This window comes from Pan paniscus, chromosome 7 (genome assembly GCF_029289425.2).
Source record: "Pan paniscus chromosome 7, NHGRI_mPanPan1-v2.0_pri, whole genome shotgun sequence".
NCBI lineage: Eukaryota > Metazoa > Chordata > Mammalia > Primates > Hominidae > Pan > Pan paniscus.
This window is the reverse complement of record NC_073256.2, coordinates 162,307,985-162,328,514: the sequence shown is the minus strand read 5'-3', so window position 1 is coordinate 162,328,514 and position 20,530 is coordinate 162,307,985. Positions and strand designations below refer to the sequence as shown.

Here is a 20,530-nt window from a genome sequence, read left to right as displayed (position 1 = left end):
AGTAATGGGGATACAGTAGTGGACACGAGGACCCTGCCTTCACGAAGCAGTCTGGCGGAGGAAAGAGTTAAATAACCACACAAATAAGCACACTGCAACCACGACAGCGCTCAAGTACAGGGAACTATGAAAGCCACTTAGACTAGAACGTTCAGTGTAATGGGTCACTTCCCCAGGGACCTCGGCCAAGGTAATGGAGGTGGAGAGAGCACTCCAGGAAGCAGGAATAGCATGTGAAAGGGCCTGAAGCAAAAAGAAATGGGGTTGGATGAACCAGTGTGGGTAAATTCGCGGCAGCAAGAGAAGGCAGTGAGCGACTGGAGGCTGGAGAAGGCAGGAGCAAAAATGACAAACTGTAGGGAAGACAAGAGTGGACATGGAAACCCCTGCCCTCAAGTACATAAATTCCAGTCTCCAGCTCACCTGTCGCCAGGATGGAACCAGGCACAGGGATGTAATCTGATATAAATCGTTCACCTCAATTAAGCCAATGACCCCAGACCCTCTACCTGCCCAGGCATTCCCCCGGGAGGTCGGAATGGGAAAAAGAGTCTTCGTATGGCAGCTTCTGGCCCAGAAAGTGGTTTGTGGGTGGAAGCCCCAGGTCACCGGCACAGGTAGGCTGATCCCCCCACCTGGCTCCTGACAGTAGGAATGCCCGGAATAGCAACCAGAATTTAGAGAAGACAAACAGCCTACCCCACCCAAGGCACCGTTCTTTCCTCCACTGTCACTTATCCTAGGCCTTCCAGGGCAATACATAGAAAGAGAAAAGGCTCTAGAAGGAGGTGATTTCGCAGGAGGAGGAGTCAGGGCCCCGGGAGTAGACCCAGGCCTGAAGAAAAGGCCGCAGCTGGAGCTCGCCTTACTCAGGCCCCTGACACCGTGGCTGCCACGAGCGGGGTCTGCGGGAGGCTGCGAGACTCGGCCAAACGAAGCCCACCTCGCGCCGCCGCGGGAGAGGGTGGCTGGGCTCGACCACCTCCCACGCCAGGCGCTCAAGGCCCCGCAAAGCCCCCGCGCTTTCCCGACTGGAGGCCCGGGGGACGCGGGGACCCCAGTGCCGAAGGCGGGAGGGCGCAGGAAGCGACCAGGGATCACTCGGACCGAGGACAACCCGAGTCCGCGCCCGCCGCGCCGACTCACCCTCCCTGAGGACCACCCGAGGCTCGCAAACGCGCGACGCCGCCGGAAACGGGCCTTGGCCACCCGCGTCCGCCCCGCCCCGCAAACTTCCGGCCGCCCTGGGCCGCTCGGAGGCCCGGCCATCTCTGTGGTTCTCAGCCCCGCCTCCCAGGCTCCGGAGAAGGGGTGGAGTCAGAGCCGAGGAGGGGCGAGGCTGGGGCCCGAGGGACAAGAACTTGGGCGGGACCAGAAGCCCAGATAGGCGGGGCTGGCGCCTGGGGGGCGGGGTAGTCAGAGGCGGGCAGGGGGCGGAGCCGCGAGGGAGAGGAGGGCCCAGAGCCCGGAGTGGGCGTTGCCTGAGCAGGGGCGGGGCGGGGCCGGGGCCTGGAGCTGGGGACGCGGGCGGGGGCCGGGAGTTGCGGACTCCGAGGCTCGGTCCTCGCTGGCGGGTGGGAGGAGCGGAGTCGGGGCGAGGCTGGCGGAGATCCAGGGGATCGTCCGGCTGGGCCCTGCGCACCCCGGATCACCAGCTTCGGGCGCTGGTTCCCACCGAGGCTGTTCAGGCGCCGCTCCCCCGCGTCCCTGCGACAGGAGGCGCCTGCTGGGCGCGCTCCGGGCCCCGCCTCGCGGAGACGCCTGGCTCGGGCCTTGTCCCCAGTGAGCGGCTGGAGCGGCCGCGGGGTCGCAGAGCCTCCGGGACCCCGAGGAAGGGCGCCCCTCGGAGTTGCCCGAGGCCGGGCCCGGCGTCCACTCGCCACTCGCCTCGCCCCTCCCCGTCCCCGCACCGCCCTCCACCCCGCCTCCTTCGGGTTCCTTCTGCGTCCGGCAGAGCCTGCGCGCCTCCCCCGGACGGCCACGGACTCGCAGCCTCGGCGAGGACGCTGCCTGCGTCCCGACTGCCTGGACCTCCCCGCGTGGCTCCCGGCGAAGCCCAGCAGCCGGAGGGTGCCAGGTCCGCCTGACGCGCCCCTCCCCACGGGAAGAACGGGGCGGGGGTCCAGGAGGGACGTAAGCCGGGCTCCCCCGGCGTGTTGATCTGAACCCGCGCGGGAAAACTTGCGCAAACCAAAGGAGGGAAGAGTGAGGCAGCTCCCAGCCCCCCAGGGAGGCCCAGGTGAAAAACAGACGCTGGCCTCGCCTCTCCCGGTGCGGATGATCCCGGCACTCCCACCCCCGCCCCTGCTGCCCCGAGTTCGGCTCCCTCAGCCCCACATCCTCTCTGGTCACCTAAGTGGACTGCAGCTGCTCAGGGAGCATGTCGCGAAGGATAGGGAAGGACAGGGGGTCTGCTTCCCCAGCCGCCCTCCAGATCCCCAGGGCTGGTAGGGGCCGGCAACCCTATGCCCCAACCTGGCCTGCTGCAGGTGAGGGGGGCACACCAGGGTAACACAGGAGCAGGAGGGGGAGAAAGCCTGGCTAGAGCATCCACCTCATAGGCCCCTTCCTTGTGTCCAGGGTGCAGATGCCAGGGATCTGAGGCCCTGAGGTCCTGTCTGGGGCGAGGGGGCTTCCTCCATCCACTGCATCCACTGCCCAGCTGAGTCTAGAGGCCACTGAGCAAGCCGACCCTCCACAGCCAGGCACGCTCAGGCCCTCACATGGTCACGGTGCTTATGCTCTGGGCCAGCCTGGATTGCTCATCCCTATTTGAGATTGGGATTCACAGGGTCTTCCAGTTCCCCCTCTTTCTTTCTCTACTGATTGAGAAACACAGAGTCCTTTGATTGCTCTGGGACCTGGCCATTGCGTGTTCCCTGCAGCCTTGAACCCAGTTCAATGGGGCCGGGCACATTCCCTGATAAAGCTGTTTAGGTTGCTTGAAAACACGATCAACCCTATTGCTAAAGACGTAGAAACTGGCCCTGCCCTGAGCCCAATCCCTTAAACTCTCATCTAAGCTCCATAGCCAGACTCCCTTGCTGCAAATGTACCTGGGTGGAGCATCCCTTGCCTTACCATCGATCCCAAGAAAGCTGAAGCTCCATGTGAAAATTTCCGGAAGAAATGCTCTGGACTGATCACCCTGGCGTTTAGGGCTTCTTTCCTTGGAATCCCAACCAATTCCATCGCGGGACTGTTTGGGGAAGTCTTTCGAGGCAACTCCCTTGCTGCCACTTTGGGGGCAACTCTAGCCTCCTCATATTTGGCCAGATAGAACAGTTCCAAGCTGTAAATGTTTCCAGGAAAAAATCTCAACTACAAAGACACTTTCAAGGTGCTGCATTTCCAACAGCACTCTCCGTATCCGAGTGGACAGCCCAGAGCAATGGTGCTTCCAATCCACAGAACCCCTCCACAGGTCCCTTGCCATCTGCAGACACCCACATCTCAAGGTGAGTTCAGACACCCACATCTCAAGGTGAGTTCAAATGTACCCTGGATTTGTTTTTTGTTTGTTTGTTTGTTTTTTAAGGCAGAGTTTCACTTTTGTTGCCCAGGCTGGAGTGCAATGACGCAGTCTCAGCTCACTGCAACCTCTGCTCCCGGGTTCAAGCGATTCTCCTGCCTCGGCCTCCCGAGTAGCTGAGATTACAGGCACCTGCCACCACGCCTGGCTAATTTTTTGTATTTTTAGTACAGACGGGGTTTCACCATGTTAGCCAGGCTGGTCTCGAACTCCTGACCTCAGGAGATCTGCCTGCCTCGGTCGCCCAAAGTGCTGGGATTACAGGCGTGAGCCACCGCGCCCGGACCCGTGGATTTGTTTTAACAGGCGTGGTAAGGCATGCACACGTGAGAATGACGGTTGTGAAGGAAGAAGTTATAGTCGTGGGTCCCTGGAAACTGGGCAGGGCACACAGGGCGACATGAGAAGGACCAGGGATGGCCAGGAGGCAGATAGGGGGAGAGGACTGAGTTTGGCCGGAGCCTTTATTTTCTCTGGGAGGAGAGGGCAGGCAGGGTAGATATGCAGAGTGAGCTCACGACTGGACTATTTGAACAATTGTGGCAGGCTCGGGGCTGTAGGAGTGGCCCCTTCTTGTCCGGTACCTGGCCCTCGGGTGACTTAGGGCAGGGGAAATATTGGCTTGGTGAGTGACCGTGTGATAAGGGAGGGAGATAGTTGTGGACTCTGGATTGGTTGGTTTGTGTCTCAAAGGTGCACTGGGGCTGGGCGCAGTGGCTCACGCTTGTAATCCCAGCACTTCGGAGGCCGAGGAGGGCAGATCACCCGAGGTGAGACCAGCCTGGCCAACATGGTGAAACCTCGTCTCTATTAAAATACAAAAAAATTAGCAGGGTGTGGTGGTGCACGCATGTAGTCCCAGGTATTCGGGAGGCTGAGGTGGGAGAATTGCCTGCACCCAGGAGGCAGAGGCTACAGTGAGCCCAGATCGCGCCACTGCACTCCAGCCTGGGTGACAGAGCGAGACTCCGTCTCAAAAAAAAAAAAAAAAGGTGCACTGGAAGGGGAGTGTTTGCTGTCTCTGAGAATTAGCTAGCCCTGGAGGGAGCAGCCTCTCCAGGATCAAGGCCCCAAATGCTTGGGTGACCCTGGAGAGCAGGGACGGAGCCCTGCAAACAAAAGGTTCTTCATTCTATGCACACACTCTCTGGTGCATGGTTTCAAAATGTCTTAGTGAAGTCGGGTCCAAGCCTCTATGCAGTGGAGAGAACACCTAGGGAGGAACAGTGCCTGACGGGTGAGCTGGGGAGGAGTGGGCACTGCCAGGAGGGCACTGGGCTGCTGTGGGATGGGGTGAGGTGAGCATCAGGTCGGTGCTGTAGGTGTTCCTGGAAGGCACCCTGGGCCCTCTGGACAGTCAATCCTCACCCATGCCACACCCATCAGAGTACAGAGATCGCGCCTCCCTGTAGTGATGATCTGTTTGGGACGGCATGACGACAACCACAAGCAGAATCTGCTTTTCTCTAACAGCCAAATCAAGAGAGACTGGAGGCTTGTGCCAGTTGGGCATCTTTGGGGGTGAGATCTTGGCAGCCGCTTCCTACCCTTCAAGTGTCCTGTGGGCAGCCCGCCTGGCTAGCTGGGTATGAGGGTTCCCCGGTTCAGGCCCTGCCTGCTGCACCTCCCCAGGCTCACTCCAGGCCTCTGGACTGTTTTCCTCAAGCAGGATTTCCAGCCTGCAAACCTGAGCTAATCTCCCTGCTGGAATGAGGGGAGGCGCCCTGGATCCTCACCCAGCCAGAAACGGGGGAGAGTGCTCCCAAGGGACCCTAGCAGAGGTGGGTGAGTGTGAACAGGGTGGACACAGCTCCACTGCCATAGGCCAGGCCACAACTTGGAGTGGGCCTGGGAGCTCAGAAGTTTCGGAGGACAGAGAACTAGGAGCCAGGAGCCTCCAAGAGCCACAGCGCCCACCTCACGGAGGGCTGGGGCAGACAGCTGGCCCCACCTGGGCACCATGCCATACAGAGACCCACGAGTGCCAGAGCAGCCACAGGACTGGGGTTTTGGGAACAGCAGTAGAGGCTGCTGCGCACACACAGAGGAGGATGGCACAGAGGCCCTGGAGATGGAGGCTCTGCTGTGCGTTGGGGATGGCCGTGCTGCCATCACATCAGGGATGTCCAGGGGGAGGCAGCCTCAGGAAGCAGTCCCACACGGGCTGGTTATGAGTCGACAGTGAGGGTTCCAGCTTGAGGACCCGGTGACATGGGCTGGGAGAGGGTATCTACTGCCGTGACCTTGGAGGGTCTTCTCTGTGCCTGCTGTTCAGGGCACCAGGGGTCCTGAGGGGAGACGGTCGGTCAGGGAGGAGCAGCCTGAATGACAGCGATTGGCTTTGCCCTGGTGCAGGGACTGTGGTCATTCCAGGTGAGGGTGAGGAGAAGTGAGGTCAGGCAAGGCTGGGTTTCCAGGCCCTTCAGCAGCACATGGCCGTTTGAAGTGCATCTCAGGAGGCAAGGGATCCTTCCCTGGGTTCAAGCAGGAGAAACCTGGGGTTCGATTAGCAGCTGTTAGGACCTCCATGTTGTCGTATTGGTCATTCGGGGCCTGTTGTTGAACAGGAACAGCTGCATTGCTGGTGGGGGCTGTACCATGGAGGAGAGGGGGAGCTGTCAATCAACCACCATTGCAGACTCTGCAGCACCCGACTGGCGACAGAGATGGTGTGGTGAGAGGTTGGTGGGACTGCTGAGGTGCCCAGGACCAGAGGGGCTCAGCACAGAGGGGTCCAGGCCGGGTCTGTCCCCCCAGGACAGAGACGCAGTTTGGGTCTAGGTGGGGGTCTGTCCATCAGCCTTGGGCTTGTGGCTGGGGATGGCTGAGATTTGACTGTTGTTTCTTTGCAGTCTTGGGGTTTGGGAGTAGATTTTGAATTTGAGCAGGTCTAGAGACAAGAAGTTTTCAAGAGTTTCAGAAAAAGGAGTCAGCCGGGCACGGTGGCTCGTGCGTATAATCCCAGCACTTTGGGAGGCCAAAGAGGGCAAATGGCTTGAGCTCATGAGTTCTAGATCAGACAGGGCAACATGGAAAGACCCTATCTCTACAAAAAATACAAAAATTAGCCAGGCGTGGTGGCGGGCGCCTGTAGTCCCAGCTACTCAGGAGGCTGAGGCAGGAGAATCACTTGAACCTGGGAGGCGGAGGTTGCAGTGAGCCAAGATCACGACACTGCACTCCAGCCTGGGTGATGGAACCAGACCTTGTCTCAAAAAAGAAAAGAAAAGAAAAGAAAGAAAACAAAGGAGCCAGGAGGCCACGGCTAGAGCCCAGGGCAGAAACCCTCAGCCGGTAGCTCAGACCTCAAGCCGGGTTGTGAGGACTGTAGCCCTGGCTACGGGCGTGGAGCCCGTGGACGGACGGCCATTCTCAGTGGAAGTTAGAGGGAGGAGAAGGGGACGTCCTGGTGTGAGGGACAAGAGGAGGGTGTGCTAGAGGAGGGAGGGTGGCCGGCCACCGCGACTGGACCTGAGTCTTGACTCATCATTGAGGCCCAGATTGTTTCACAGAAGGGGGACCTGCTCACCAGCTCTCCCCAGCTCACAAAGACCCACGAACGCTGAGGGGCCTGCTCACCAGCTCTCCCCAGCTCACAAAGACCCACGAACGCTGAGGGGCCTGCTCACCAGCTCTCCCCAGCTCACAAAGACTCACGAACACGGAGGGGCCTGCTCACCAGCTCTCCCCAGCTCACAAAGACCCACGAACGCTGAGGGGCCTGCTCACCAGCTCTCCCCAGCTCACAAAGACCCACGAACGCTGAGGGGCCTGCTCACCAGCTCTCCCCAGCTCACAAAGACCCACGAACGCTGAGGGGCCTGCTCACCAGCTCTCCCCAGCTCACAAAGACCCACGAACGCTGAGGGGCCTGCTCACCAGCTCTCCCCAGCTCACAAAGACCCACGAACGCTGAGGGGCCTGCTCACCAGCTCTCCCCAGCTCACAAAGACTCACGAACGCTGAGGGGCCTGCTCACCAGCTCTCCCCAGCTCACAAAGACCCACGAACGCTGAGGGGCCTGCTCACCAGCTCTCCCCAGCTCACAAAGACCCACGAACGCGGAGGGGTCTCTCTCCAGCTCTCCCCAGCTCACAAAGACCCACGAATGCTGAGGGGCCTGCTCACCAGCTCTCCCCAGCTCACAAAGACCCACGAACGCGGAGGGGTCTCTCTCCAGCTCTCCCCAGCTCACAAAGACCCACGAACGCAGAGGGGCCTGCTCACCAGCTCTCCCCAGCTCACAAAGACCCACGAACGCTGAGGGGCCTGCTCACCAGCTCTCCCCAGCTCACAAAGACCCACGAACGCTGAGGGGCCTGCTCACCAGCTCTCCCCAGCTCACAAAGACCCACGAACGCGGAGGGGCCTCTCTCCAGCTCTCCCCAGCTCACAAAGACCCACGAACGCGGAGGGGCCTCTCACCAGCTCTCCCCAGCTCACAAAGACCCACGAACGCTGAGGGGCCTGCTCACCGGCTCTCCCCAGCTCACAAAGACCCACGAACGCGGACGGGCCTCTCACCGGCTCTCCCCAGCTCACAAAGACCCACGAACGCTGAGGGGCCTCTCACCGGCTCTCCCCAGCTCACAAAGACCCACGAACGCTAGGGGCCTGCTCACCGGCTCTCCCCAGCTCACAAAGACCCACGAATGCTGAGGGGCCTGCTCACCAGCTCTCCCCAGCTCACAAAGACCCACGAACGCGGAGGGGCCTCTCACCAGCTCTCCCCAGCTCACAAAGACCCACGAACACCGAGGGGCCCTGGAGCTGCCAGATGAGCCGGCTTGGATTGCTGGGCCATGTCGATGCAGGCGACAGCCGGGGCACAGGGCTTGTGAGGCCCAACAGTGTCTTGCCTCCTTGGGGTGGACTCTGAGAACAGACACAGCTCCAGAGCTTAGAGCCTGGCAGGTGAGTGGCACTGGGGGTGCCTGGTGGGGCCTCTCTGGCAGCTGCTGACAGGCTGGTCCTGAACTCCTGGCCGCAGCTCTGGCTGCCTCCACATCAGCGGCAGGTGCGGCCGTCAGGTGTATCTCACGGCAGGTGAAGGTTGTTCTCAGGCCTCGGGGCCCCGGAGTCCTCATCTGGCCCCCACTGGTGCCCTCCCCATCTTCCTCGCCAGTGTCCTTTCAGACCTGTGACCCCTTGGTCACTCTTATGTGGCCTGCGGCGTGAATGACAGTTTTCCCTCACAGGCCTGTCTCCAGCTGAGCACCTGTGAGCTCCCCTAGACTCCTTGGGGGCAGGGTCAGAGTCTCCCATGACCTTGAGTCCTCCAGGGACCAGTGCCCCACAGGTCCAGCCTGCATGGGGACAGGCAGAGACAGAGTGGCCACAGGCCTGCTGCGGCAAGAAGGCAGGTGGCACGTGAGCCACCGCACCCCTCCTTCCCAGGCTGGTGGTATCTGCCTGTGTCCCTGTGCTTATGGCTGCTGGCGTAAACGTAGTTACTGGCCCCTCGTAGCAGGCCTCAAGGACTCCGTGGGCCCTACCTGTGCTCCTGTGTTTCTTGTGGCTGGGGCAGCAGCAGGCTCTGAGAAGCTCCTCCTTCATACGAGGGTTTCAGACCATGCTGGGTGTGCCAGGATGCCTTCGTGGGCAGTGGGTGGCAAGGCCGCTCCGTCCTGGCAAGCCTGCCCCTGCGCACTCGCGCGGTGGACGCATACAGGTGGCCGGTGCTCCCTTCCTTGAGAATGGAGGCCGCTTGGCGGGAGACACCCAAGGGAACGGCAGCACCTTGACAGGTTTGCTTCACTGCCCTTGGCTCCTGCCTTGCCCGAGTCTGTGTGTCCCTCAAGAGGGGCCGGTCTGCAGGGTACAGAGGGACCAAGGGATGTCCCCCCAGGGTACGGATGGTCCAGGAGGATGCTTTGCAGCTTCTCAGTGGGCATTGCCCCAGGGAGGCTGGTCTGCCCAATGCCAGGTGCTCAGGGATGGAGGATCCAAGCCTAAGCCACTTCCAGGCCTGTCAGGGCAACCTCCTCGGCTCCTGCAGCACAATCTTTCTGGTTCACTGCAGTAACTCTGGGTCCAGAACAGCCCTGACATGTCACAGCCCCTCCCCGTTCAAAAGCTGGTCTCTCAGCTCGTCCTCACAAGCACCTGTGAGGCAGGAGATGCCCTCCTTTGCAGGTGAGACACGGAGGCACAGAGGTCAGGCTGCTAAGGGTGCCACCAGGGTCTCCCCCACGCCCACAGAACCACCTCCTGCCTTCCACAGCAGCTGTGTGTGGGAGGAGGACAGCTGTGGGTGATTGCAGGCCAAGTGTGATGCTGAGCAGGAGAGGAGGAGCACAGGTGAAAGGAGCTTGTGTCCCATAGGCTGGGGGATTTCTTTTTCTAATGCAATGTGATCTCCCCCTACCCCCTGTCAACCCCCCTTGGGCTGCTGGTGAAGAAGTGTGAGTAACTAGACTCCTCAGTTAGTGACAGGCTTTTTTCCCCAAGCCAGACAATGGGGAGTTCACAAAGGAGTTTGGATCTTAGATCATAAAGTGAGTCCCTTGCTTAGTGCTCTGCAGGATGTGGTTTAGTTTCAGGATCTGAGTTCTAACTGCCAATCTCAGACCACTGGCGGTAGTGGGAGGCTGCTGTGGGTCCAGCCTGGGGGCCTGGCCACCCATACAGTGTCAGATTAGAGCCAAAGGCCACAGAGCTGGGTGGAGGGCGCTGCTTCCTTGTGGGAGCCTATGACATTTTGCCCGTTACGTAGAAATCCAAGCTAACTGGCCCCAGAGTTGCTGCCAGGTTGAAGTGTCCACTCCGAGACGTTTTGGGCAGAAGCTTGCAGATTTGCCCCTCCATTTAACTTAGGGGACAAGGGCTATGCTGACCTCCCCAACAGTGGCCTGGGGCAGGGAGCGGGAGAAGTGGCAAGCCCTGTGGGGAGGGCTGCAGGAGAGGAGGGTCCAGAAGTGGGGCCAGGCAGCAGTTCACCCACCCCAGCGCCCCTTTAGTCAGGACCTGCAATGTCCAGCATGGTGGGCCCAAGCCCCACGTGGCCATCAGACACCTGGAAAGTGCCCCGTCCAAATCGACAGGTGCCACAAATGAAAACACTTGATTTCAAAGACTCAGTATGAAAAATCAAATCAAATCTCTCGCCGATGATTTTTTTATATTGATTGCATTTGGAATTATATTTTGGATTTAAGGTAAATAAAATGTATTACTGTATTTAATGTTACCTGTTTCTTTTTACACTTTATTTTATTTTATTTTTATTTATTTATTTTGAGGCAGAGTCTCACTCTGTCAGCCAGGCTGGTGTGATCTCAGCTCACTGCAACCTCCACCTCCCGGGTTCAATCGGTTCTCGTGCCTCAGCCTCCTGAGTAGCTGGGATTACAGGTGCGCACCACCACGCCCGGCTAATTTTTGTATTTTTAGTAAAGATAGGGTTTTGCCATGTTGGCCAGGCTGGTCTTGAACTCCTGGCCTCAAGCTATCCACCTACCTCAGCTTCCCAAAGTGCTGGGATTACAGGCATGAGCCACCACGCCCAGACTCCTTTTATTTTTTATTTTTTATTTTTTCCTTTTATTTTAAAGTTAAAAAGTAGCTCAGAGATAGTGATTTTAGGTGAAGGATTTGGGCTGTGGCCTCTGTGCCCAAAACTTCTGTCTCCAATTAGATCCTTTCATTTCTACAAAGCAGGCACCACAGCCTCACATCATTTGATCATTTGATCTTTCTTTTTTTTTTTTTTTTGGAGACAGAGTCTCGCTCTTTCGCCCAGGCTGGAGTGCAGTGGCGCGATCTCGGCTCACTGCAAGCTCCGCCTCCCGGGTTCACGCCATTCTCCTGCCTCAGCCTCCCGAGTAGCTGGGACTACAGGTGCCCGCCACCACGCCCAGCTAATTTTTTGTATTTTTAGTAGAGACGGGGTTTCACCGTGTTAGCCAGGATGGTCTCGATCTCCTGACCTCGTGATCCGCCTGCCTCAGCCTCCCAAAGTGCTGGGATTACAGGCGTGAGCCACTGCGCCCGGCCGATTTTTTTTTTTAAGAGACAGTCTCAATATGTTGCCTGTAGTGATATATAATAATTGTACGTATTTATGGGGCACATGTGATATTTTGACATTTACACATGCATATGGCCAGGCTGGTCTCAAACTCCTTGCCTTAAGGGATTCTCCCGTCTCAGCCTCCCAAAATGTTGGAATTACAGGTGTGAGCCACAGTGTCTGGCCGTTAATGTTTTTTAGAGGCTTAATGTGTTTCCTGGGTACTTGAGATACAGTGGCAAATGAGAGTGTTGGGAGATGATGAGTTTGATTTAAAAGGCATTTTGAGACATACAAATAAAGATGTCCTGTAGAGAGTTGGATATATAGATAGGAAATTCAGGAGATGTGGACTAGAAGTTAGATGCCACCAACATCTACAGAAGATAATTTAGCCATGGAAGTGTATGAAATTGTCCAGTGGGTATGTCAAATGAAGAGACAGATGGCTTTAGGACAGAAAGAAATATTAACCTTTTTTTTTTTTGAGACAGACTCTCACTCTGTCACCCACGCTGGAGTGCAATGGCGCAGTCTTGGCTCACTGCAACCTCCGCTTCCCGGGTTCAAGTGATTCTCCTGCCTCAGCCTCCCAAGTAGCTGGACCACAGGTGTGTGCCACCACGCCCGGCTAATTTTTGTCTTTTTAGTAGAGATGGGGTTTTACTATGTTGGCCAGGATGGTCTCTATCTCCTGACCTCAAGTGATCCGCCCACCTCAGCCTCCCAAAGTGCTGGGATTACAGGCATAAGCCACCACACTCGGCCAGCAATATGAATCTTTAAGGAATGGGCAAAGGAAAAGATGGAGTAGTGGAGAGGTAGAAGGAAAACCCAGAGTGCAGTGTCATGAAAATACAGGGAAGGGACGATTGAGAGGAAGGCCCGGTCGAGTGCTCAGAGGGCAAGAATGACAAGAGTCCGCTGTTTTCAGCATAAGGAGGTCAGCTGGTGACTTGGTGAGGATGATTTTAATGGAGTAATGGGGTTCAAAATCCAACTGCAGTATTTCAAAGCGTGAACGAGAGGCAAGGGAAGTGGAGACAATGACAGCCCTTTCAGAAGGTTTGGCAGTGGTAGGGAGTACACAATCACTGGGGGAAACAGAAGGAAAGACACATTTTTAAAAGAAGTCAGAATAGGTATTAGAATAAGAAAATAAACTGCAGAGACAAGTATAAGGTTCTGGGAAGCGGCCAATAGTTAGGAGAAGTGCGTGAGGTGAGAATGCCCCCCTAGTTGATCGATGGATATGTAATAATTGTACCTATATATGGGGTACATGTCGTATTTTGATATTTACACACGAATACAATGTGCAATGATCAAATCAGGTTGATTATGATACCCATAACCTCAAACATTTATCATTTATTTGTGTTGGAAACATTTCAAATCTTCTAGCTATTTTTAAATATGCAATAAATTATTACAACTATCATCACCCTAGTGTGCTATCAAACACTGGAATATATTTCTTCTATCTAACTTTATGTTTGTACCCATTAATCAACATATATTCATCTCCCACCCCATCCTTCCTAGCCTCCAGTAACCATCATTCTACTCTCTACCTACATTAGACCAACTTTTTTTTTTTTTTTTTTTTGAGATGGAGTCTTGCTCTGTCGCCCAGGCTGGAGTGCCGTGGCGTGATCTTGGCTCATTGCAACCTCTGCCTCCTAGGTTCAAGTGATTCTCCTGCCTCAGCCTCCGGAGTAGCTGGGATTACAGGCACGTGTCACCATGCCCGGCTAATTTTTTATATTTTTGGTACAGACGGAGTTTCGCCATGTTGGCCAGGCTGGTCTCATGACCTCAGGTGATCTGCCTGCCTCAGCCTCCCAAAGTGCTGGGATTACAGGCGTGAGCCACTGTGCCTGGCCAAGATAAACTTTATTAACTCCCACATATGAGTGAGAATGTACAGTATTATTTGTCTTCTGTACCTGGCTTATTTCACTTAACATAATGACCTCCAGTTCTATCTATGTTGCTACAAACGACAGGAATTTTTTTTTTTTTTTTTTTGAGACGGAGTTTTCCTCTTGTTGCCCAGGCTGGAGTGCAATGGCACGATCTCGGCTCACTGCAACCTCCGCCTCCCAGTTTCAAGCAATTCTCCTGCCTCAGCCTCCTGAGTAGCTGGAATTACAGGCATGCACCACCACACCTGGCTAATTTTGTATTTTTACTAGAGAAGGGGTTTCTCCATGTTGAGGCTGGTCTCGAACTCCTGACCTCAGGTGATCCACCTGCCTCAGCCTCCCAAAGTGCTGGGATTACAGGCGTGAACCACCGCGCCCGGCCTAGGATTTCCTCCTTTTATGATGAATAGTACTCCACTGTGTAAGTGTACCTCATTTTCTTTATCCATTCACATGCTGATGGACACTTAGGTTGATTCCTATCTTGGCTATTGTGAATAGTGCCGCAGTAAACATGAGTAAAGATAACTCTTTGATATACTGATTTCCTTTCTTTTGGAAATATACCCAGCAGTGGGATTGCTGGATCATATGGTAGGTCTATTTTTCAGCTTTTTGAGAAAACTCCATGTTTTCCACAGTGGCTGTATAGTTTACATTCCCACCAGCAGAGTACCTGCTTTCTCCACATCCTCACCAGCATCTGTTGTCTTTTTGTTAATAATCATTTTAACTGGATGAGATGATATCTCACTGTGGTTTTGATTTGCATTTCTCTGATGATTAGTGATGTTGACCCTTTTTTCATATGCCTGTTGGCTTTTTTTTTTTTTTTTTTTTTTGAGACAGAGTCTCTGTCACCCAGGCTGGAATGCAGTGTGCAATCTCAGCTCAATGCAACCTCTGCCACCCGGGTTCAAGCAATTCTTGGGCCTCAGCCTCCCAAGCAGCTGGGACTACAAGCACAAGCTACCATGCCCAGCTAATTTTTGTATTTTTAGTAGAGACAGGGTTTTACCGTGTTGGCCAGACTAGTCTCAAACTCCTGGCCACAGTGATCCACCTGCCTCAGCCTCCCAAACTGCTGGGATTAACAGGCATGAGCCACTGCACCTGGCCCCTGTTGGCCACTTGTACATCTTTTGTAAAATGTCTATTCAGATCACTTGCCTTTTAAAATCAGATTATTACTATTATTATTTTTTCTGCTATTGAGTTGTGCGAGTTCCTTATATATTCTCTTTATTCTTTTTTTTTTTTTTTTTGAGACGGAGTCTCACTCTCGCCCAGGCTGGAGTGCAGTGGCGCGATCTCGGCTCACTGCAACCTCCGCCTCCAGGGTTCACGCCATTCTCCTGCCTCAGCCTCCCGAGTAGCTGGTACTACAGGTGCTCACCACTGCGCCCGGCTAATTTTTTGTATTTTCAGTAGAGACGGGGTTTCACCATGTTAGCCAGGATGGTCTTGATCTCCTGACCTCATGATCCGCCCATCTCGGCCTCCCGAAGTGCTGGGATTACAGGTGTGAGCCACTGCGCCTGGCCTATTTTCTTTCTTTTTTTTTTTTTTTGGCAAACCCATTTCTGTAGGATATTCTGGTCATTAATCCCTTGTCAGATGGATAGTTAGTAAAAAATTTCTCCCATTCTGTAGGTTGTCTCTGTTGTTTCCTTGGCTGTGCAGGTTTTTAGAGTGATGTAATCCCACTTATCTATTTTAGCTTTCGTTGCCTTTGCTTTTGAGATCTTACCCAAAAAATCTTTGCCCAGACCAGTGTCCTGAAGCATTTCCCCAATGTTTTCTTCTAGTAGTTTCATACTTTCAGGTTTTACATTTATGTCTTTAATCTTTAATGTATTTTGATTTGATTTTTGTATATGGTGAGAGATAGTTTTTTTTTTTTTTTGGTTTTGGTTTGTTTGTTTTACAGACTCTCACTCTTTCTCCCAGGCTGGAGTGAAGTGGCGTGCTCTCAGCTCACTGCAACCTCCACTCCCTGCTCCACTCCTGGGTTCAAGCAATTCTCCTGCCTCAGCCTCCCAAGTAGCTGGGATTACAGGTGTGTGCCACCACACCTGGCTAATTTTTGTATTTTTAGTAGACAGGTTTCGCCATGTTGGCCAGGCTGGTCTCAAACTCCTGACCTCAAATGATCTGCCCACCTCGGCCTCCTAAAGTGCTGAGATTACAGGCATGAGCCACTGCACCCGGACAAGATAGGGTTCTAGTTTCATTTTTCTGCATATCCTCAAAATGTATTTCCAGTTTTCCCAGCACTATTCACTGCTCTTTCCCCAGTGAATGTTCTTGGCACCTTTGTTGAAAATCAGTTCACTAAATATATGGACTTATTTCTGGGTTCTCTATTTTGTTCTATTGGTCTATGTGTCTGTTTTTATATCAGTAACATGCTGGGTTTTGTTTTTTGAGACAGGGTCTCACTCTGTTCCCCAGGCTGGAGTGCAGTGGCACGACTTTGGCTCACTGCAAATTCTGCCCCCGGGTTCAAGACATCCTCCCAAGTAGCTGGGATTACATGTGTGCACCACTACGTCAGGCTGATTTTTGTATTTTTAGTAGAGATGGAGTTTTGCTATGTCAGCCAGGCTGGAGACGAACTCCTGGCCTCATGTGAGCTGCCCACCTTGGCCTCCCAAAATTCCGGGATTATAGGTATGAGCCACTGTGCCTGGCCCATGCTGTTTTGATTATTATAGCTTTGTACTATATTTTAAAGTAGTGTGATGCCTTCAGCTTTGTTCTTTTTGCTCAGGATTGATTTAGGCTGTTCAGCGTCTTCTGTCATTGTATATGAATTTCGGGATTTTTTTCCCTATTGCTGTGAAGAATGTCATTGGTATTTTGATGGGGATTGCATTTAATCTGTAAATTGCTTTTGGTAGTATTGTCATTTTCACCAAATTAATTATTCCAATCCATGAACATGAGATGACTTTCCATTTTGTGTGTGTGTGACCTATTCAGCTTCTTTCATCAGTGTTTTATAATGGTCCTTGTAGAGCTCTTTAACCTCATTGGTTAATTTTCTTTTTTTTTTTTTTTTGAGAGAGTCCGGCTCTGTCGTCCAGGCTGGAGTGCGATGGTGCCATCTCGGCTCACTGCAACCTCCAACGCCCGGGTTCAAGCGATTCTCCTGCTTCAGCCTCCCGAGTAGCTGGAAATGCAGGTGTGTGCCACCAGGCCAGGCTAATTTTTTGTATTTTTAGTAGAGATGGGATTTCACCATATTAGCCAGGATGGTCTCAATCTCCTGACCTCGTGATCCACCATCTCGGCCTCCCAAAGTGTTAGTATTACAGGTATGAGCCACCGCGCCCAGCCTCATTGGTTAAATTTATTCCTAGGTTTGTTTTTTGGTTTTGGTAGCTATTGTAAATGGAATTGCTTTCCTGGATTTTTTGGTAGTTTGTGGTTGGTATGTAGAAATGTTACTGGTTTTTGTATGTTAATTTTGTATCCCGCAACTTTACTGAATTTGTTTATTCTAAGAATGTTTTGATAAAGCTTTTAGGGTTTTCTATATATAAGATCACATTGAATGCAAACAAGGACCATTTGGCTTCCTCATTTGGAAGGAAGTATTTGGATGCTCTTGACGTCTTTCTCTTACCAGGCTGCTCTGGCTAGAACTTCTGCAGTGCAGCTTTGAGAAGGCGGAGGTGTTGGGTCTGGGGCATGGTAGAGAGATCCATGTAACAGGAAGAAAGTGGCAACCCAGGTCCATGCCTGAGTCTCCTGGTGAGACACCGAATCCCCCCAGCAGACTGAAGTGACCAGAAATGCCCCGAAAGAGGGTGGCACTGCCTTTGTTTCCAGGCTGCAGTCTGCACCTGGCTGAGCTTACTGTCGGCGTCTCTCCCACCCTGTCTCAGCCTTTGCTTCCATTCTGCAGTCTGCATCTGGCTGAGCGTACTGTCGGTGTCTCTCCCACCCTGTCTCAGCCTTTGCTTCCATTCTGCAGTCTGCACCTGGCTGAGCGTACTGTCCGTGTCTCTCCCACCCTGTCTCAGCCTTTGCTTCCAGGCTGCAGTCTGCACCTGGCTGAGCTTTACTCTCCGTGTCTCTCCCACCCTGTCTCAGCCTTTGCTTCCAGGCTGCAGTCTGCACCTGGCTGAGCTTTACTGTCCGTGTCTCCTCCACCCTGTCTCAGCCTTTGCTTCCAGGCTGCAGTCTGCACCTGGCTGAGCTTTACTGTCCCTGTCTCTCCCACCCTGTCTCAGCCTTTGCTTCCAGGCTGCAGTCTGCACCTGGCTGAGCTTTACTGTCCGTGTCTCTCCCACCCTCTCTCAGCCTTTGCTTCCATTCTGCAGTCTGCACCTGGCTAAGCTTTATTGTCCGTGTCTCTCCCACCCTGTCTCAGCCTTTGCTTCCAGGCTGCAGTCTGCACCTGGCTGAGCGTACTGTCCGTGTCTCTCCCACCCTGTCTCAGCCTTTGCTTCCAGACTGCAGTCTGCACCTGGCTGAGCTTTACTGTCGGTGTCTCTCCCACCCTGTCTCAGCCTTTGCTTCCAGGCTGCAGTCTGCACCTGGCTGAGCTTTACTGTCCGTGTCTCTCCCACCCTGTCTCAGCCTTTGCTTCCAGGCTGCAGTCTGCACCTGGCTGAGCTTTACTGTCCGTGTCGCTCCCACCCTGTCTCAGCCTTTGCTTCCATTCTGCAGTCTGCACCTGGCTGAGCTTTACTGTCCGTGTCTCTCCCACCCTGTCTCAGCCTTTGCTTCCAGGCTGCAGTCTGCACCTGGCTGAGCTTACTGTCGGTGTCTCTCCCACCCTGTCTCAGCCTTTGCTTCCAGGCTGCAGTCTGCACCTGGCTGAGCGTACTGTCCGTGTCTCTCCCACCCTGTCTCAGCCTTTGCTTTCAGGCTGCAGTCTGCACCTGGCTGAGCGTACTGTCCGTGTCTCTCCCACCCTGTCTCAGCCTTTGCTTCCAGGCTGCAGTCTGCACCTGGCTGAGCTTTACCGTCCGTGTCTCTCCCACCCTGTCTCAGCCTTTGCTTCCAGGCTGCAGTCTGCACCTGGCTGAGCTTTACCGTCCGTGTCTCCCACCCTGTCTCAGCCTTTGCTTCCAGGCTGCAGTCTGCACCTGGCTGAGCTTTACCGTCCGTGTCTCTCCCACCCTGTCTCAGCCTTTGCTTCCAGGCTACAGTCTGCACCTGGCTGAGCTTTACTGTCCGTGTCTCTCCCACCCTGTCTCAGCCTTTGCTTCCAGGCTGCAGTCTGCACCTGGCTGAGCTTTACTGTCCGTGTCTCCTCCACCCTGTCTCAGCCTTTGCTTCCAGGCTGCAGTCTGCACCTGGCTGAGCTTTACTGTCCGTGTCTCCTCCACCCTGTCTCAGCCTTTGCTTCCAGGCTGCAGTCTGCACCTGGCTAAACTTTACTGTCTGTGTCTCTCCCACCCTGTCTCAGCCTTTGCTTCCAGGCTGCAGTCTGCACCTGGCTGAGCTTACCGTCGGTGTCTCTCCCACCCTGTCTCAGCCTTTGCTTCCATTCTGCAGTCTGCACCTGGCTGAGCGTACTGTCGGTGTCTCTCCCACCCTGTCTCAGCCTTTGCTTCCAGGCTGCAGTCTGCACCTGGCTAAGCTTTACTGTCCGTGTCTCTCCCACCCTGTCTCAGCCTTTGCTTCCAGGCTGCAGTCTGCACCTGGCTGAGCTTTACTGTCGGTGTCTCTCCCACCCTGTCTCTCCCACCCTGTCTCAGCCTTTGCTTCCAGGCTGCAGTCTGCACCTGGCTGAGCTTTACTGTCCGTGTCTCCTCCACCTTGTCTCAGGCACTGCACAGTAGAGGTTCAGAAGCTGACTGGACCTGAGCTGGTACCGGGACTGGGAACAAAAAGAGACAGAAACTTGTGAACATGACCCAGCAATAAGGGGTCGGGGAAGGTGAGCAGGGACTCCAGGTTCTGTGAACAGGGTCCACAGAGTAAGTGGATCGTGTCCAAGATGAGTCAGAATGTCTTTAGATGAACCTATCCTGGATGCTTTGGAAATAGCTAGGGAGAGCAACAGAAGCTACAAGTGAGTCTGGTTATGACACAGGACTCTTTCGGTGCCGCTTTGCCAGCCAGAGACCTCCACGGCCGGCAACGCCCCTGCCCAAGGCCTCACGGCTCCAGGCTGTTGGAGGTACCTACCCACTCAACCTAGCGGGCTGTGCGTGGCTTGTGCTTTGGGCTGGATCCCACGCTCGCCATGGGATCTGCACTCGGACTGCAGCTGGGCCGGGCATGCCATGACCTGCTTCCACCTTGGGTGCCGACGTCTGGATGAGAGGAACATGGTGGCGCCTGAAAAATCTGGAGACACCAGAAACCCTGGATCCCCAAAGGAAGTGTTATTCCCGCTGTCCGTGCTGTGGGTGTGAAGGTGCGTGCTGCACATCCCGGTTTCCAGCACGGGACAAAGACTCAGAGAGGCACCTGCCAGGAGTCTCAGGTGATCGAACCCAGTGGCGGGCATGTGGGCAGCTGCCCCAGGTGGAAGGGATCATGGCACAGGTCTTGGTTCCCCAGGTGGAAGGTATCGTGGCACAGCTCTTGGTTCCCCAGGCTGGCCCTGACCTTCGTGCTTTCCTGCCCATGGCCCAGACTTCCGAGCTCCATGCTGGGGATGCTCAAGGACAACCCTTCAGCCTCCCCCACCATGTCCCGGCTACTGCCCAGGATTCTTGTTCTCTGGAGGGTGGATCCAGCCCTCCCCATCTTGGTGCCCTGCCAGGGCCAGGCTTCCCATGGCTCTTTCTGCAGCCCCTGGCACAGACCGTGGGGTGCACAGCCCGGGGAGCAGTAGGCCTTGGAGGGGCCAGGTCTGCATGTTCCCACCCCCATCATAGAGTTTGACACACCAGTGGGCAGGTAACTCAATCCCCCCTCACCTTCTCTTCATCTGTTAGGGGTGACAAGGTGCTCCCAGTGGGGCCAAGAGGATGCAGCACCCCCACCGGCTACCCTTCCGGCCACACCCTTCTCTCCTGGCCCACCTTCTGAGCTGGCAGGGCTTCCTTCCTGGCTTCTGCTGAGCAGTGTATTAGGGTCCTCTAGAGA

General features: G+C 54.7%; 2 protein-coding genes and 2 long non-coding RNA genes across 21 annotated transcripts in view; 2 read left to right on the top strand and 2 right to left on the bottom strand.

The window, feature by feature from the left end:
• LOC100983651 (zinc finger protein 7) overlaps nt 1-3,421 on the bottom strand; it is a 17,630-nt gene extending 14,209 nt beyond the window's left edge. For 3 of the 16 annotated variants that reach the window (XM_034966948.2, XM_014346082.4, XM_063606510.1), the window contains exon 1: nt 1,147-1,200. Coding sequence is in view for 8 of the 16 variants with exons in the window: in XM_055116160.3 (XP_054972135.1) it covers nt 424-762 (339 nt within the window). In the remaining 8 variants the exon portion in view is untranslated. Of the gene's footprint in view, nt 1-423 lie in introns of all 16 variants that reach the window. The other 13 variants (XM_014346074.4, XM_014346079.3, XM_014346083.4 and 10 more) reach the window with 10 other exon arrangements.
• The window catches only part of LOC134730844 (uncharacterized), a 22,621-nt gene continuing 5,465 nt past the window's right edge, over nt 3,375-20,530 (top strand). Inside the window, exon 1 of the long non-coding RNA XR_010112862.1 lies at nt 3,375-3,458. This is a non-coding gene — a long non-coding RNA (uncharacterized LOC134730844). The remainder of the gene's footprint in view (nt 3,459-20,530) is intronic.
• LOC134730843 (uncharacterized) lies at nt 3,465-16,739 on the top strand. Its single transcript, XR_010112861.1, has 2 exons — nt 3,465-8,446; nt 16,539-16,739. It is a non-coding gene; the product is annotated as an uncharacterized LOC134730843 (long non-coding RNA).
• The window catches only part of ZNF517 (zinc finger protein 517), a 26,583-nt gene continuing 17,278 nt past the window's right edge, over nt 11,226-20,530 (bottom strand). Inside the window, exons 5-6 of one of the 3 annotated variants that reach the window (XM_063606511.1) lie at nt 20,362-20,523; nt 11,226-19,783 (exon numbers count right to left, since the gene is read on the bottom strand). In XM_063606511.1, the coding sequence (XP_063462581.1) occupies nt 20,369-20,523 (155 nt within the window). In that variant the 3' untranslated portion in view covers nt 11,226-19,783; nt 20,362-20,368. Of the gene's footprint in view, nt 20,524-20,530 lie in introns of all 3 variants that reach the window. The other 2 variants (XM_055116172.2, XR_008626273.2) reach the window with 2 other exon arrangements.